This window comes from Artibeus jamaicensis, unplaced genomic scaffold (genome assembly GCF_021234435.1).
Source record: "Artibeus jamaicensis isolate MK-2021 breed Jamaican fruit bat unplaced genomic scaffold, CSHL_Jam_final scaffold_612, whole genome shotgun sequence".
Taxonomy (NCBI): Eukaryota; Metazoa; Chordata; class Mammalia; order Chiroptera; family Phyllostomidae; genus Artibeus; species Artibeus jamaicensis.
The window spans coordinates 12,283,875-12,302,554 of record NW_026522049.1 but is presented as its reverse complement, the minus strand read 5'-3'; the positions used below and the strand labels follow the sequence as shown (position 1 = coordinate 12,302,554).

General features: G+C 44.9%; 1 protein-coding gene across 1 annotated transcript; it reads left to right on the top strand.

Moving 5' to 3' along the window:
* The first annotated feature begins 8,325 nt into the window (after positions 1–8,325).
* NDN (necdin, MAGE family member) lies at positions 8,326–9,983 on the top strand. Its single transcript, XM_037145955.2, has one exon. It carries the CDS (start codon positions 8,427–8,429, stop codon positions 9,402–9,404), a length of 978 nt encoding a protein of 325 aa, XP_037001850.2. The 5' UTR covers positions 8,326–8,426; the 3' UTR covers positions 9,405–9,983.
* Positions 9,984–18,680: the final 8,697 nt, after the last annotated feature.

Sequence of the window (18,680 nt, the reverse complement as noted above, 5' to 3'; positions counted from 1 at the left end):
TGTGGGGATTTAAAAAATGGAAAAAAGGACAGCACAATTGCTTTTTTAGAACCTCCCAAGAAATTTTAAGAATTCAAAATAACAATACAAGTTTATTAACCTTGTTTCTTCACTTTGATAAAAAAAAAATCCTGAGTAGAATTAGAAAAATCTGTGTATCTCCAATGGGCTTCAGCTTGGAAATTAGTAGGGATTTAATTGAGAAAGAGAAGAGCCAAAATTTTATAGTACAGTAAGACACCCATGTGAGGACACTACTCAAGACAAAAGCACATCATCTGGGAATATTAGAATTAACAGAGTGTGTCTCTAACATAGACTGAAAATAATGTTTCTTCCCACCAGCAATATTGGAAAACCCCACAGCTCATGTAGCACTGGATGGAGTACACTGTAATGTTTTCTTCAAGTGTGTAGAACAATTGGGCCTAGACCGAGCACCAACCTGACCCACCTGAACAAATCTTAAAAATTGAAGAACTCAACTCAATCACAAAATATACATGAATCAAGAGTATGGAGAGTGAGCTCTGCCTATTGTATCTCAGTGGACTGAGTGCCAGCCTGCAAACCAAAGGCTCACCAGTTCAATTCCCAGTCAGGACACATGCCAGGGTTGCAGACCAGGTCCCCATCTGGGGGCATGCAAGAGGCAACCACACATTGATGTTTCTCTCCCTCGCTTTCTCCCTCCCTTCCCCTTTCTTTAAAAATAAGTAAGTAAGTACGTAAATGAATAAATCTTTAAAAAAGAGTATGGAGAGTGATGCTGGTTATGACATGATAACTTTGAAGTGTCTGTCATTCAATACCACATATAGAAAGAAACATAAAAATACAACAGAATAGATAAAAATAAATCAACTGAAATTGATCCATAATTGACACAGATACTGGAATTAGCAGAAAGAGGAAAACATTAGAACTGTTATTATAACTGCATTCCATGTGTTTGAAAATTTAGACGGAGACATTGAAGTGATAAAAGAGACCAAAATCAAACTTCTCAAGCTGGAAACTATAGTGTGTGAGACAGAAAATACACTCAAGGGAAGCAGGGAGAGAATAAAGATGGCATAAGAAAGTACTAGCAAATTTAAAACCACAGTGATAGAAACTGTTCACAAATCGAACATGGAGAAAAGAGACTTTAAAGCAGCAGTGAGTTGTGAAATAACTTCAAGCAGCATAATATTGTATTGTATACACATGTGATGTGTCTCCAAAAAAAGCTAAAGATTTAAGAGGGGAAATTTTCTAAATGTGTGTGTAAACACACACATTCAAGAGTCTTGATGAACCCAAGGGCAAGAAACTTAAAAGAAAACTACTTCAATGGTCCTCATAACCCAAGTACCCAAACCTGATGGTAAAGGGAAATCCTAATAGCATCAGGAAGGGGAAAAAAGACACAATGCCTACAGAGGAACAAAGATAAGGATGACAGCAGATACGTCATTGGAAACAGGGCCATTGAAAACATGGGCAAACCAGGATGGAGAGTCCTCAAAAATTAAAAATGGAACTGCCTTGTAACCCAGCAATTTCACTTCTGGGTATTTATCTGAAGAAACCCAAAACACGAATGCACTCCTACTTTCACTGCAGGATTATTTATAATAGCCAAGATATGGAAGCGGCCCAAATGCCCATCAATAGATAAATGGATAAAAAAGTGGTCGTACATGTACAGAGTGGAATAGTCCTTGACCATTAAAAGAATAAATCTTGCTATTTATGATGATCTGGATGGATCTTAAGGGTATTATGCCCAGTGAAATAAGTCAGATAGAGAAATACAAATGTCATACAATTTCATTTATATGTGGAAATAAAGAACAAAATCAAGAAACAGACTCATAGGTACAGAGAATAGACTGATGGTTATCAGAAGTCAGGGGGTTTGGGGAAGCTGGGTAAAGTAGGGGAAGGCATTAAGAAGTACAAATTAGTAGTTACAGGATAAGCACAGGGAGGTAAATTGACTCAATAGGGAATATAGTTAATAATATTGTAATAAGTATGCATGGGACAGGGGGTACTTGAAATATTCAGGGTGCTACTTTGTAAAGTGTAAGATTGTCTAAGTCACTATGCTGTACACCTGAAACTAACACAGAATAATATCAAATGTCAGCTGGGGAAGGAGGGAGTGCTGGGGTGAGAATAGAGACAACTGTACTTGGACAACAGTTAAACTTAAAAAATTAAAATTAAATACTCTCTAAAAATAAAAAATTAAATTAAAAGAAAATTAAATAAAAAGAAAAGATAGCAGAGTACTATCTTTAAAGTACCATGGTCCCCCCTTATCCATGGCCTGGTTTTCTATGGTTTCAGTTACCCAGGTTCAACCATGGTCCAAAAATATTAAATGAAAGATATCAGAAAGAAAAAAGTCACAATTTTAAATTGTGAGCTGCTCTGAGTGGCATGATGAAATCCCACTGTGTCCTGCCAGGATGTGAATCACCCTTTTGTCTGGAGCATCCATATAGGGTACACTACCTGGCAGCCACTGAGTTGCTATTTCCGTCATCTGATTGGTTATCAAAGAGAGAGCTAGAGACTATATTCACATACATTTATTAAAATATACTGTTATATGTGTCCTATTGAAAAGATGCTCAATGGCACTAATCATTAGAGAAATGCAAATCAAAACCACAGTGAGATTCCACCTCACACCTGTCAGAATGACTATGATAAAAAAAATCAACAAATAACAAGTGTCAAGGATGTACACCCACTATGGGAAACAGTAGGCAGATTCCTCAAAAAACTAAAAATAGAGCTGCTATATGGCACAGCAATTCCACTTCTACCCAAGAAAACCCAAAAAAACAAATTCAATAGAAAATAGGCACTCCTATGTTCACTGCAGTGTTATTTACAATAGCCAAGAAATGGGAGCAGCCCAACTGGCCATCAGTGGATGAGTGGATAAAAAAGTGGTGGTACATTCACATAATGGAATATTACTCAGCCATAAAAAAAGAATGCAATCTTACCATTTGTGACAACACAGATGGACCTATAGGGTATTAGGTGAAGTGAAATAAGTCAGATAGAGAAAAACAATTACCACATTATTTCACTTATATGTGGAAATTTTTAAAAATCGAAACAAATGAGCTAATATAACAAAAACAGACTTACAAAAACAAAGAACAAACTGATAGTTTCCAGAAAGGGAGGGCAAAGGAGGGAAGTGTATAAAAGGTGAAGGGGAATACAGTCAATAATACTGTGATAATTTTGCATAGTGACAGATGGGTACTAGGCTTAGGGTGGTGATCCCGCATAGTGAGGTATATAACAAACTGTAGAAATGATCCCTGAAACTATAGTGAGGTATATACATATATGTCAAATCACTGTGTTGTACACCTGACATTAATATAATATTGCATGCCAAAGATAAAGACAGTACAAAAAGAGGTAACTACAGACCAGTAGCCCTCACATAAGACTCTCCAATGAAATATTACCAAATTAATTTCAAAGGTATGTAAAAAGAATTATGTGCCCTGGCTGGCATAGCTTAGTGGATTGAGTGCAGGCTGAGAACCAAAGGGTCTCCAGTTCAATTCCCAGTCAGGGCACATGCCTGGGTTGTGGGCCAGGTCCCCAGTATGGGGGGCATGAGAGGCAACCACATATTGATGTTTCTCTCCCTCTCGTTCTCCCTCCTTTCCCTTCTCTAAAAATAAATAATAAAATATTAAAAGAAAAAGAATTATGCATCACAAACTTGAACCCTGGCTCTGCTCAAACAGGATTTATCCTCAACAAGATTGATGAAAATGAAGCAATCTGTTTTGATATGTCCCAGAAACAGATATAGAGAGGGAAGTCATAGGATCATCTGGAAAGGGGCTTAAGTGACTTGGGCCTGTTGGTGGGCTCCATCCTCACTTCCCTCTGCTTATTTTCTTCAGTGGTCCTAGAGCAGAGACTGTGCTGCCCATAGAAGGCCTTGCAGCAGTGTGGGGAGAAGGGCATCTTTTTGCTTTTCTCATACACGTCTGGAGGGTATTTATAGGTGTGTTCATGGGGACAGAGGTGTTATCCTCTATTGTGTGGGCTCCACTTTCCTACAATGAAAGATTATTCCACCCTCATGCCTGGAGGGTCCCCTTTAAAGATCCCCATTCTAGGCTCTCTCTCTCTGGGTGATGTTATTGACTTTCTTTATCTTCCTAAACTTCTCTTTCCAGCCCAGGCCTCTTTCATGAGCCCTGCATAGCCAGGCATTTCCTGGTTGTGTCCACTCTGTTCTCTGAATGGTCTCAGGAAACAGATCCATAAACTAGCCACACCCAACACTGCTCAATCCCTGCCTCCCCAAAGGCAGAATCTTGGCTCCTCCTGGTATTCAGTCTCTCTTTACATTTGCTTATTATTCATATCTGCCTTGCCATCCCTGTCAATCATTGGTTTCCTCTATTCTCTATGACAACATTGTGTCTCCTTCACAGTATGTATCACATGTATGATTATTTGATTACTCATTTTCTTGTTTACTTATGGCTCTTTTCCTCCACCATCTCCCCTATGGGTTGCAGACACCGTGACTATCTTCATTACATCCCCAGGAACAATGCTGGAAATGTAGCATTTAATAAATAGTCACAGAGGGAAGATGAAACGCAATAATTTTTTCTCCAAGTAGAGTCCCGGGAAAGGTCTCTTAATTGGTCTCTGTGCCTCCTCTTATCCACCTGTTCCTCCACTTCCAGGCTTGTCTCTGATTCCAGGTGACTTTCCTAAAGACCAATCCCTGAGTGTAGGCAGAATGACTGACTGCCTTGTGGGCCTGAGCAGAACCACAAGGTCCGTTTCAGTGGCTTTGGGCCTCAGTTGGTCAGGCATGCGCACTGGGCCCCTGGGGCAGACTGGAGGGGCCAAGGGGCCAGGGTGGAGTCCTCTCTCTGCCCTTCCCAACTGTGAAAAGCAGCACTTCCGGGCCTCACTTCTTATTCTTTTCTAACAAAAAGGGGCCAGGTTGTCAGAACAGTCCAGATGGATTTGTTTCCCCCTCAGGCTGAGCTACTAGTCTAAAATATTCTTTCAGGCACATGTTCTCCATTGCGCAATATTTGCTGAACACAGTAATGCGAGTTCTCTTTCTCAATCCTTTAGCCTGCATTTGGGGCCGGTATGGGGGCTCCAGGGTTGAGGCTGCAGCTATGTTAACAGGAGGGAGCCAGAAGGCTTCACGTTTCATTCGGGGCCCCTGGGCCTCTGTGCTGTGAGCATGCGCGCTGTCCATCGGCGTCTCTGGGGTGACAACGCCCGCCCTCCCCTGTTCACTATGGAAACCAGTGCCAGGACAGGCTTCTTCCCCTAGTCCCGAGTCTGCCAAGAACAGCCTATCCACAGCTGTGTAATCTGTTTCACATTACAGAGTTTGAAGCAACCCACCAGCAAAACTGTCTGCACCAGAATAATTTGTTGTAACTTCTCCATCTACTTCCTGCATCTGTGGAACTTGATTTACAGAATCTTGATTTAAAGAGTAGCCCTTCGGGAGTTTGTTTGGGAGATGTTTTGTAAACTTCAGGCTTCAGTTTCTAAGCTGCTGGCCCTGAGACGACTCATTCTCCAAATTAAATAGGGTCAACCTTGGAGAACCCAGGGAACCCAATTTATCACTGGAGCACTAGACCTAAATCTGGACACTTAAATTAAAGAAGTTGTGAAAGCCCCTGGCCAGGTAGCTGGGTTGGTGTGAACCTCCACCCAATATGCCAAGGTTGCAGGTCCGATCCCTGGTCAAGGCATGTACACAAATCAACCAATGAATGCATGAATAAGTGGAACAACAACTCCATGTCTGTCTGTCTGTCTGTCTGTCTGTCTCTCTGTATCTCTAAAAAAAAATTCATTAAAAAAGGCTGTTGTGGATGCCTCATGAGTATCGGCTTTTTCTTTTCTGTGGTATCATCTGTCCCTTTCCTTATCCTTATGAAGGTCTGCATCTCTGGTTTATGGGTAGGCAGGCACCTTATTAGGTAGTCATCAAGCTGCTGACCCCTTCAATGAGACAGGTTTAGGTGCGCTTTCTCTACTTGAAATCTATCCCAAGCTTTAATTCCCAGCCCCCACTATGTCCATGAATTTTCTTCTTGGTGGGAAATGGAGCCTCTTCAACAGATCTTTTCCTGGGTGGAAACAATATCCCTTTAGCAGTGTACAGTTGTGCTCCAAGGGTGGGCGTTGCTAGGGGTCTACCTCATACTTGGTTCCAAACTTGGGCATCAGTTCCAATGTTGTAAACCTTCTGAGCATACTACCTCATAGTGGTCCTCCCCCACAGGCCCTGGTACAGCATTAAACAGCTCTCCTATCAGAAGTGAGGTGGGAAGTGAGTTGTAGTAGAGGTGGGGGGTGTCTACTGTTGACCATGGTCAAGTTCACCAGAGTGAGTTGTCCAGACCATCTTAGGCAGCAACTGAAACCCAACCAGCCCTCTGGCCAGAGATCTGATATCTTATTGCAGCAGGAGCTTTTATAATTTTATAATTGTTTTATACATTTTATATATGTAATTGTGTGTTTTCACAATTGTGCATAAGTCTGAAATTTAATTTCATGAATCCATTTAATCCAGGAGGGTAAAATATGAGGATACAATTTCAATAAACTTACAATGGCAACAATGATGACCCAAGGCCCAAGCTGAGCTGAGATTTAAATAATTGGCTCAAACATTTTCATTATTAAAAGTACCATAAGTGAAGTAACTAGTTAACCTGAATAGTTAGAAAATAATAAGTATCCAAGTGAAAGAAAAAATGAATGAATATAAAATCAAGAAATGAGGGTTATTTTAAAGAGGAAAATGGGCAATAAATTGATGCAGAGCCATTCTTAAACAATAAGAAAATATAATTGACACAATTCTTCAAGATGCACTCAGAAAAAATAGACACTATACATTAAAGAAGGAAACGATAAATGGGAAAAATCCAACTAAGCCGTATCTGAAAGATACGTACGAATCACCCTTGTGAAGGGGAATGTCGGAAGTCCTGCTGGAGGGACCCGGGTGGGGATGATGCCCCTCAAGGTGACACAAGCATGAAAATCCAAAGAGAAAGAAGCGGCATGAAAAATCCTTCGAAGTCAAACTTCTTGAGGAAAATAAAGTGAGACATGAGAAAAGAGGATACCAGGAGTAGAGTACTAGAAATGTCAAGACGGTATTTTACACAAGCTCTGGGATTCACGCAACCACACGCAGAGTGGAGGTGGCGCCCGTCTGGAAGGGGGCGCTGGCCCAGGGAAGCCAGGACTGGCTGAAGGCTCCGCTCAGGGCGCTGCCCGGGGGGCGTCGGCTGCGTTCCGCCCCGCGCAGACCTGCTCCCGGAACTAGAACACAACCACTGAACAGGTTGCACCCCTTACGGTGGACCACCTGAGAGCGGCTACCACACCGAATCTTCTTCGGCACCACCAAGTCGTGGGTGCGGCTGCCCCCGCGGGAGCAGTCGGTTTGGCTGGGAGAAGGTGACATTTCCCCATGAACGTGGAGGGGAGGTCCCGGCAGTCACCCCGGGAAGAAGGGCGCTGGGCAAACGGGGGAGAAAGACGCCGTACCAGTTTGTGCTAATAAAGACGGCCATCATCGAAGGATGGGATCTGGATGGGGACATCACAGTAAAATCAAAATGACGCAAAATCAGTGATCACGGAAGCACTACCGATGTCATTAGCATAGTAGGACCTCCAGGGAAGTTCCGTTTGCGCGTGGGTGGGCTATGGGCCGCCTCTCTGATGTTACGATAACCCCTCTGATTTGGGGAGGGACTCGGGCTTTATCGGTGTTTCCCCGGAGTCCAACGTCAGACAACCTTATCACGACAGGGACACTTTCTCGGACCATCCCGGTTGGCCGCTCGGCGTCGGGTCCTCACACTCACGGTCAGGGAACCCGAGGTGACGCGCCAGCCGGGATCCTTCTCAGGGCCTCGTGTCTGAGGTGCCTCTGGGTCGACCCGGGTCACCTTTCCTGACAGACTCTACCTCAGCACCTCACGAGTTTGTGAACATCTCTCCTCCCACATTCGCTCCTTCCTTCTTCGGCGCGCAGCCTCCCTCCCGCCTCCCCGCGGCCTCCTTAGGGCACACAGGTCACCTGGCGTCCCTGGGTCTTTACTTCCGCGGAGTCTCTACCCTCTTCGGGGCCTCGGCCCTCACCCGCCCCGTCGGGCACGCGCCCCGCCCCCCCAGCCGCTGAGCCCGCGGCTCGCGGACGCGCAGGCGCACTGGCGCGTCTCGCCGCCGCCCCGCCCCGCCCGGCCGCTGCGGAAGGCGCCGCGCGCGCAGCTACGCGCACTTCCTCTCCAGGAGCCCGCGGACCCAGCAGGCTCGAAGAGCTCCTGGACGCAGAGGCCCTGCCCTTGTCAGACGGAGCAGACATGTCCGAACAAAGTAAGGATGTGTGCGACCTCGACTTTGCAGCCGACGCCTCCAACTCCGAGGGGCGCGGCAGCCCTGCGGTTCCTGGGGAGCCCCCTGCGCCCGCGTCTCAGGCCGCGACCCTCGCGGGGCCAGACGGCCCACCCTCAGGCCCCACCGACGCCCCTCCGGCCTCGCCGCCACCCCAGGCGCAGAGCGAGGAGGACGACCCGAAGGCCCTGCAGCAGGCCGCGCAGGAGGGCTGCGCCCACCAGGCCCCGAGCGCGGCCCAGCCGGGCCCCGCGCCGCCCGCCCCGGCCCAGCTGGTGCAGAAGGCGCACGAGCTCATGTGGTACGTGCTGGTCAAGGACCAGAAGAGGATGATCATCTGGTTCCCAGACATGGTGAGGGATGTCATTGGCAGCTACAAGAAATGGTGCCGCAGCATCCTCAGGCGCACCAGCCTCATCCTCGCCCGAGTCTTCGGGCTGCACCTGAGGCTCACCAGCTTGCATACGATGGAGTTTTCGCTGGTCAAAGCTCTGGAGCCAGAGGAGCTGGACAGGGTGGCGCTGAGCAACCGTATGCCCATGACAGGCCTCCTGCTGATGATCCTGAGCCTCATCTACGTGAAGGGTCGGGGCGCCAGAGAGAGTGCCGTCTGGAACGTGCTGCGCATCCTGGGGCTGCGGCCCTGGAAGAAGCACTCCACCTTTGGAGACGTGAGAAAGCTCATCACCGAGGAGTTCGTCCAGCAAAACTACCTGAAGTACCAGCGCGTGCCCCACGTGGAGCCACCCGAATACGAGTTCTTCTGGGGCCCCCGTGCCAGCCGTGAAATCACCAAGATGCAGATCATGGAGTTCCTGGCTAGGGTCTTTAAGAAAGACCCCCAGGCCTGGCCTTCCCGATACAGAGAAGCTCTGGAGGAGGCCAGAGCTCTGCGGGAGGCCGCCCCCCCTGTCCCCTGCCCCCGCAACAGTGTCTCCGAGGACTAGCAAGGTCTGGAGGCAGATCCGTGGTTTCTGATCCTCACGGGGTGGTGGTGGGGTGGGGTGGGACAGTAGAGTATTCAGGATTTCCAGTGCAGTATTTCACGTGTACCTTTTAAGTTTTCAGTACAGTGCTTTTATACCTTTTAATGCAATGTTGTATTCATTTCAGTACTATTAGGTAGTGTGTAGGGTTTCTGCATGTCTGTTTATAAGTAAGCTCTGTTGGTGCTTTCGCTTTTGTGCTACCTTTCTTGAATTTTTGTACCAGAGATGTGCTAAACTTCCGAAATACATTGAGAAACTTTCCATCTTATTCTTTTCTATGGAACAGGTGATGAAGTATGTGTATTGGGTAGACTGCCCCTGGAGAGTTTGAAAGGACTCACCAGCAGAGCTGGCCTAAGCCGGAGAAAAGTCAGGGTCCTGTTTGTGACCTTGCTGGGCACTGGAGACAGCCGTGTGGAGTGCAGTGATGTGGACTGAAGGGGTCTCAATGTGGGCACTTGGCACAGTTTCCTAAACACAAGTTACACCCCCACCATGAGTAAACTTTAAACATTAAAGATTCTTGTGATACAATCATTTTTTGCAAAAGTGTACTTTATCTTTTTAACGAAGTAAAACGGGCTGGGAAGGAGATATCTTACAAAGTGTACTATTTTACAGGGTGGGAAAAATCACTACTTGTCATTACTCCAAGTGTGTGAACTTTATGGTTTTATTTTTTTAAGTGTAACTCAGGTGTTCATTGCAAAACTTTGACAAATTCGGGAAAGTATAAAAAACAGAGCACAGATGGTCATAATCCCATTACATAGCAATAACAATGAATATTTAGGGTAATTTCCTCTAGGTTTTCTACATTTTATTAAAATTAATAGCTGTGGTGGGTTGTTTTTCTTTTTGTGGTCATTTACAGAATGAGTCATTGTACTTTACATGCATTTCCTTGTGTTTAATCCTTATGACAGCCTTATGAGGCGTGGGCACGTATTCCATCTGCACCATGGAGGAAATACGGGAACAAAGTAGGTGATTAACTTTCCCTAGGTCATAACAGCTTCGTGGGAGGAGGGGATGGGATTTGAACCCAGACAGAATGAGACCAGAGCCTCTGCTTTTCCCCAAGTGCCTATGACTGACCCCTACACCTCCTGCCTATAAGATTATTTTTTTAAACTTCACATTCGAGTCTCTACTCTTCCTATCCCTACACTCAGTTCTAATCCTCACATTCATTTTTTAGAGAAAGCAGTCATACTATGATTGTACAAATTAAGGGACTTTGTTTCAGAGGTTAATGGACCAAACTTGAATCATACTCCTGCTTAGAGGTGAAGCCAAGATTTGAAATGTAGTCCTCCCTTGAAGGGCTGAAATGAAGGTTGCCCAGTGGGCAACCTGTCACCCAGCAGTTCTTGAATTGCAATGTGCCACTCAGGAATCCCTCAGAGGGTAGAATGGGGTGAGGGTGGGGGCAGGGGATGATGACTAGAGTTAAATCCTTGAAGGTTTGAGTCTTTCATGGGGGAGAGAGAAAGAGAAATGGGCCCTTTATAAGACCACAAATCCTTCGTACCTCAGAAGATTGGAGAAGACTATTTCGTCAAAAAGTCTTATTTGGGGAACAGATAATGCGAGGAACACGACACCCCCAAGAGAAGTAAAGTGGAAATTAAATATTTGGGTGGGATAATTACCCAAATTACCACGGAGGAGCCAAGGTTCCCAACAGTTAATGGCAATACCTACCAGGTGGGTGCAGGTGCCAAAAACGCTCAGGAAACTTCAGGTGTGCTGAGGCAGAATCCATCCCCAGTTCGACTTCTGTGAAGTCTCCCATGGGGGAGGGGGCTCGTTTCGGGAGAAGCTCCAGCAGAAGTGACCTTTTACCCAGGTGGGTAAGATGCCACCTATTACCCAGAACCAAGTTGAGTATATAAAAATTTTAGAATTTTTAAAAGAAATTACCGCCCCTCCCTCAATTTCCACAGAAGCAAAACAAATTTACCTAAATTTTAAATTTAAAGTTACATGGGAATTTAAAGCACAGGGACTATAGTCAATAATATTGCAATAACTGTGTGATGCCAGTTGGGGTACTGGAAACACCAAGGGGAACACTACATAAAGGAGGATATGATTGTCTGACCACTATGCTGTACACCTGAAACCAAAAAAGAGGGGAAAAAAAGAAAATGGAAAGAAAAAATAATTTTCCTCCCCCTTAACCCAAAGTAGTTTTGCAAGACTCAAAATAAATCTGCTCCTTTAAAGTTAAAATCACAGGGCTCTCCAGGAACTTCCATTCCTGGAGCAGGGCCATCGCTACCACTCCCGCCATGGCAGGGTGTTCCCCATGTAACTCCCTGTGTTTGTACTCACTCTCCTTCCTGGTGGGAGAGGCAGGGAGAACAACCCCCAAAAGCCCAAGGTGGTCGGCGCAGGCGCCCCAGCGCCACCCCAGAGGACTGACCCTCCAGAGACCCACAGGGTCATGAGAAACCAGGAGCTGGCCCCAGGAAGTCATGTGGGCAAGGTTGCTCAGCTCCCCTGTTGTCTTGGAGCAGCCAGGCCCAGAGGAAGAGACCTCGCAGGTGTGAAACAGTTAATTCACGATGCCTGGTCCTGCCGGGTCGGCAGCTTGGGGCGCAGGAAAAAAAAACAAAACAACATTCCATACCTCGCTTAGATTTCCCCGCTAGGCTCAATTCAAAGGTTGGAGGGTTTGCCAAATACTGTTCAAAAGGCTTGCCCACCATCTGTTCTATGCATCTATGAGTCTGTTTTTTAAATTCCACTTTTAAGTGAGATTATGCAGTATCTGTCTGACTTACTTCACTTAGTACAACGCCCTTAAGTTTCATCATGTTGTTGCAAATGGCAGGATTCCCTTCTTTTTTTGTGGCTGAATTACATATTTCCACATTATTCTATGCATTCATCTGCCAATGAATACTTAGGTTGTTCCTATGTGTTGGTTCCTACAAATAATGCTGCAGTGGGCATGTGGGTGCAGCTATCTTTCTGAGATAATGATTTTTATTCCTTTTGCATAAATGCCCACAAGTGGAACTGCTGGGTCATATGGTTGCTTTATTTTTAATTTTTGAGGAACCTCCATGCTGTTTTCCATTGTAGTGGCTGCACCCATTTGTAGTCACACCAACAGTTCACCAGGGATCCCCTTTCTCCACATCCTAGGCAATGCTTATTTCTTGTCTTTTTGATGATACCCATTCTAACAGGTATGGGGTCTTTTTTTTTTTCAAGGAGAAATAATGTAAATAAATAATTCTTACTAGGTAAACCAGGAAGACTAGTGCTTCAGGATAACACAAATAAGCAAGCACCAAAATGGGAGGGGGGAGGGATCCAAATGCACTTATTATGAAATCAGTATAAGTTTAGATGCTAACTGACCACAGCTATAGTAAAAGGCAAGAATGATTAGAAACTGCCATTCTCGTGCTCTGCTGTAGTTGCACTAACAACTACATGCTTTCTTATTTTCTGCATTAATTTGGAATGTACGTCAAGTGCCTACTAGGTCCCAGAGGCAGTGCTTAGGAGTCGGGATGCAGCAAGGAACAGACTAGACATTGTCCTGTGCACACAGAGAGCTCAGTGCATTGAAAGAAGCAGATGAATAAATGGGAATCCCACTTCAGGGCAGTGATTGTCGCTCTAGAAGCACAGAGACTAAAGGGACCCCAACACGTGCACCCAGCTCAGACGTCCCATATCAGTTTGCATCTATAGGAAGAGGGGAATTAGCAGTGTGAAGTGGTGGGAAGGGTTCACGTGGGAGGACCCGGCTCTGTGTGACTGGGGAACTGCCGTGGGAACACACGCAGAACTGAGACTCCATGAAGTTTCTGAGACTCTGCCAAGAAGGTGATTTAAAGGGGAAATACATTTCACAGGGAAATACAATGTGAGGACGGGCTGGAATCTAGAACACTGGAAAAGAGAAGAAAAACATCACACTGAATAAACAGTTAATATCCGCACAGATGGAAGGAATTTTAATCATAGGAAGAACCAACAGATTAAGAAGGAATTACACTGAACGATTGTCTTCTTTTCAGTCAGCACATTCTTGTCCTCTTCTGATTGCTTATCTGGTGTTTGAAACATCCCTCCTTATCGCTCTATCTTTATTTTACTGTTGACTCTATTACCAAGGTCCCTCTTCTGCCTCCACCTTTGCTCTCTCCTCCACCCAGACCCCACCCCCCTCCCCTCAGGCCATCCTCATGTCATTGTCTGTGTCTGTGGGTCCTGCAAGAATGTTTTCTGATTAATCCCTTACCTTCTTTCATTCAGTGCCCCTCTCTGCCCCTTTCCTCACGGACAGCTCTATCCACACCTCTGTTTCCCCACACCCTGCCCTTATAATATCTGTTGGTCAGTTCCATGTATCTGTGCTTGTGGTTTTACTTTGTTTATCACTTTATTTTTTTCATTACATTACACAGGTCAGTCATATCCTATGGCATTTGTCTTTCTCTTACCAGTTTATTTCACTTAGCATAATAATCTCCAGGTCCATTCATGCTATCTCAAGAGGTGAGATTTCCTTCTTTTCTTATGGACATATTGTATTCCACCATGTAAAGGTACCACAGCTTTTTTATCCACTCATCTACCGATGGACACTTGAGCTGTTTCCAGATCTTGATTTGTGAATAGTGCTGCAATAAACATAGTGGTGCACATATTCCTAGAAATTAGTGTTCTGAAATTCTTAGGATGTATTCCCAGAAGTGGAATTGATGGGCCATAAGGCAGTTCCATTTTTAGCCCTGGCTGGTGTGGCTCAGTTGGTTGGAGTGTCATCCCATACACCAAAAGTTTGTGGGTTTGATTCCCGGTCAGGACACGTTGGCTAGGTTTCCAGTTTGATCCCCGTTGGGTACATACAGGATGATTTGGATCAATGTTCCTCTCTCACATTGATGTTTCTTTCTCTCTCTCTATCCTCCCTCCTCTAAAATCAATGAAAACATATCCTTGAGTGAGGACTAAAACAAAGGCACTTCCCCTTTTAATTTTTTGAGGAAGCTCCGTATTGATTTCCACAGCGGCCGCACCAGTCTGCACTCCCACCAGCAGTGCACCAGGGTCCCCTTTTCTCCACATCCTCACCAGCACTCGTCATTTAATCTGCCACGTTTTTCTTTCTTTTCCCTACTAAGCAGTTCAGAGCTTAAGTACTTTATGCATTTTCCTGTGTCTGCAGAATTGCACATGTCCCCTTGTTAGCAACATCTTTGAATTTTTAAAAATCTTACAACTTTTGCAACTTGATGTGTACATGTATTTGCTTATATATTGATTTAATAGAATCTATTGCATTTTGACTCTGTGGCCACATTATGCCAGGTACTGGCACAGGCCAGTGAGTCCGATAAAAGTGGCCCCTGGCCCCTAAGAGTTTACTGATTAAGGCTATGTGCTGATAGACCCCCACGGAAAGGGAAAAAAGAAAAGACCCATTAAATACAAAATACACATTTGGATAAAATCATGAAAGAGATTAGTTGGTTCTAGTGATAGAGAATAGCAGAGATCAGCTCAAGTTCCATGCTCAGGAAGAAGTTTTCTGAAAAGGTGAAATTGAAGCGGAGACTTAAAGGATTAGGAGAGATCTAGCAAATAACAGAGGGAACGTGCTTCCAGGCAGAGAGAGGGGGAAAAAAAGAACAGTGTATATGAAGGCCAGAGTTAATTAAGTGGATTTGTGGTTTCCTTTCTTAGCATTATGGTGGAGGCCAGCAGGCAACACCCAACGCTCTTTTCTGGTCGGCCCTGTTACTGCGGAAGCACAGGCTGTATGTTTGGTCTATCAGCCCATCAGCCACATTCCACTCAAGAGCAGTAAGGAAACGTCTGCTTAGACGTTCCCTCCCCGCATCCTTTTACGTGGAATGTGGAGCATTTACAAGAACAAGCCCAAAGCGGGGGGGGGGGCAATCCCAGGGGCCATTGCAGCGCCTGTGACAACCAGTATCAAGCTGAAAAAATCACAGACATAGCGGCATCTTCAAACCACGGAGCGAAGATCAATAAATAGCCCCCTGTCTATTTCTGTGTCTCTTGCTTTTCCCACCTTTCCTGAGATGTCATTGACACAGCATTCGGTAAGTTTACAGTGCACCATATGTTGATTTGATACACTTATATGAGGGCCCCCCAAAAACTGGAATTATCTTCTGGGGCTGAGGGCCCTTTGGAGTCCAGACTTCCCCCACTAGGTGAGTGTTCTAGGAACTCATCTGTATCAGTGCACCAGCTGGTGTTGTGGTGAGAGGCTGTGTTCAGCTTCAGTGGATTTTTTTTGAAGACTATTTTATCACTGTGCTGTGTTCAGCCGTTTTTGACCAAAAACAGCATGAACTCATACCCCACCTTCCCTATTCACCTGATCTTGACCCTGAGTGACTTTGTTTTTTTTTTGTTTCCCTGGGTGAAAAAAGTCCTCAAAGGGAAACATTTTGCTGATGTGGGAGAGGTGAAACAAAAAATGGCAGAAGCACTAAAAGGCATCAAAATCAACAAGTTCAAAAACTGTTCTGAGCAGCGGAAAAAAGTTCTTGATGGGAGTATGGCATCAAATCAAAAAGGACTTTGAAGGGGACTGCAGTTTAAACATGTAAGAATAAATACACAACTTTTTATGAGTTAATTTCAGTTTTTTGGTGTCCTCCTCATATAGTCCTCCATAACATTAGCTACTTACAGACTTTAGACAGAGAGGAAGTGTGTGTGTGTGTGTGTGTGTGTGTGTGTGTGTGTGTGTGAGAGAGAGAGAGAGAGAGAGAGAGAGAGACAGAGAGACAGAGAGAGAGATTGCCTTGTTGTTCCACTTGTTGATGTATTCATTGGTTGCTTCTTGTATGTGCCCTGACTGGGGATCAAACCTGCAACTTTGGCATGTTCTAAACAACTGAGCTGCCCAGCCAGGGAGAGGCAGTATTTTTTAGATTCAACATATAAATCATAGCATATGTTATATGCCTTTCTCTTTCTGACATATTTGACTTAGCATGATGTCCTCAAGATTCATCCATGTTGTTGCAAATGGATTTCATTCTTTCTCATGGCTGAATAATATTCATATGTACGTGTGTATGCGTATACACACATATGTGCCACAACTTCCTTATTTATCTCTTTACAGACATGTGGGTTGTTTCCATGTTCTGGCTACTGTGAATAGCGTGGCCATGAACATGGGGGTGCAGATACCTCTTCAGGATCCTGTTTCATTTCCTTGGGATAAACACCCAGAAGCAAGATTACGGGACCATCTGGCAGGTTTATTTTTTAATTGGCGAAACCACTGTATTCCTTGGCGTGTAGCCTATACCCTTATTTCTTTAAGCTACCGGCTTGCAGTTGTGTGGGCTTTTCTGGGGGCTGTTGTTTGTTTCGTTTCCTGTAGTTCAAAGCCTCCCTAACTGTTGTAAATCTCCAGGCTTTTCCCCCTTCGCGTGCCATTGTGTGGCTAGTGCGGGTATTGCCGACGGTGGTGGGGGGCAATTAGGCGTGGTGAGCAGGGTAATCATATCTCTTTGTCCAGTGCCCAGTCAGACACAGGCATTTGGACTTGATTGACACCCAGACTATCCAAACACAGGTGTCGAAACTTCTCTTAGGCCTAGTGATTGCCAGGGAAACGGGGAAGTGGTTTGTGATTCTGAACCCTGCACGCTTTTTTCCTGTTATCTCAGAATATATATATATGTGTGTGTGTGTGTGTGTGTGTGTGTGTGTGTGTGTGTGTGTGTTTGTGTGTAATGTCACATATATATATGTCAATGTTGTTATTTGATTAAAAAATCATGCCAACACCTGTCATGTATTCTGGGCTGGGGCTGAAAAAGCAGGGCATAGAGTTAGAACAGAGTGGGAACATCAGACCAGCTCTAGCAGACACTTATAAACAAGCAAATTGTACTGACGTGTAAATAGAAATCAGTGAAGAGTATGGGACTGGTCTGATTGGCATTACGCTTTTAAAAGATTACTTCACTACATTCTGAAGGCGTCAACTCAGAATGAGTTAAGAGGGGAAGGGGGTCAGCACAGGAGTCTGCTAGAGATGAGGCTGTTGTAGAAGGAATGAGGTGCGTTGTTTTAGATTTAGTTGAGGGGTGGAGAGTAGGTGAGGGAGGTGGAAGAATGAGCCCTGAACCTTCGGTTTCTGGCTTGAGCGTGGAGTGAATGGTAGCGTGATTCAAAGAGACAGGAAAGAGCTGGGAAAGAACAGGTTAGGATTGAAAGTCATAAAGGGTTTATATGAAGATTCTATGAACTATTTTTAATTATTTTATTTATTTTTATTTTTAGAAAGGGGAAAGTAGGAAGAGAGGGAGAAAAACATCCATGTGTGGTTGCCTCTCACGTGCCCCCCGCCAGGGACCTGGCTGGCAACCCAGGCATGTGCCCTGACTGGGAATTGAGCTGGCGACCCTTTCTTTCATAAGCTGGTACTCAATCCACCAAGGTACACTAGCCAGGGCTTTATGAACTATTTTAAGAGAGACAGGAGGTAGACAATTCATAAAGATGCCTCATGTAAGAGAATGAACCATAGCCCTGCATTGAAGCCATACATGAAGCAAAGCCCAGAGAGAAATTGTGAAGAAGAAAGATGTGTCCATAGTAGTATTCTGGAAAACTCAGCCATCTCCATCTGTAGGATGAAGAAAGAGCTGGTAAAGTGACTCAGTAGAGTAGTGATAGGAGAGAGAGGAAAATGAAGAACAAACCGACAGTGACCAGAAGGGAGGGGGAGAGAAGAAGAAGGAGCAAGCCAAGGAACATGAATAGAGGACTCATGGGCACAGACAGTGGAGGGTGGATAGACTGTGGGAGTTGTGAGGGGAAGGGGCAGGGGAGGGCCGTGCGGGAAAAGGTGGGACAACTTTAACTGAACAACAAGAAATGAAAAAAATAAACGGCCATGGAAAAAATACAATAAAGATTAAATTTTTAAAAACCATTAACAGAGAAAATAAACTGGGATCATAGAAATGAAAATAGTAGCTTTCTGAGCTGCAGTGATTCCCAACAGTGTTAAACGCTGTGGTCATAGCAAAGCATTGGAGGAGGGGGTGGCATGAGAAGGGTCATGGATGATTAAAGGTGAGATAAAGAGTACTAAGTTCAGAGGCTTATACTGTGTCGTCCATTAACTCAGGTGTGAGATAATGGTGACCTTAACTGGGGAATGAGTAGTGAAGATCGAGATTAATGGGGAAAAATTGA

Bases quoted from the DNA above. Each gene is read 5' to 3' on its own strand.
- NDN (XM_037145955.2), top strand. From the start codon at position 8,427: ATGTCCGAACAAAGTAAGGATGTGTGCGACCTCGACTTTGCAGCCGAC.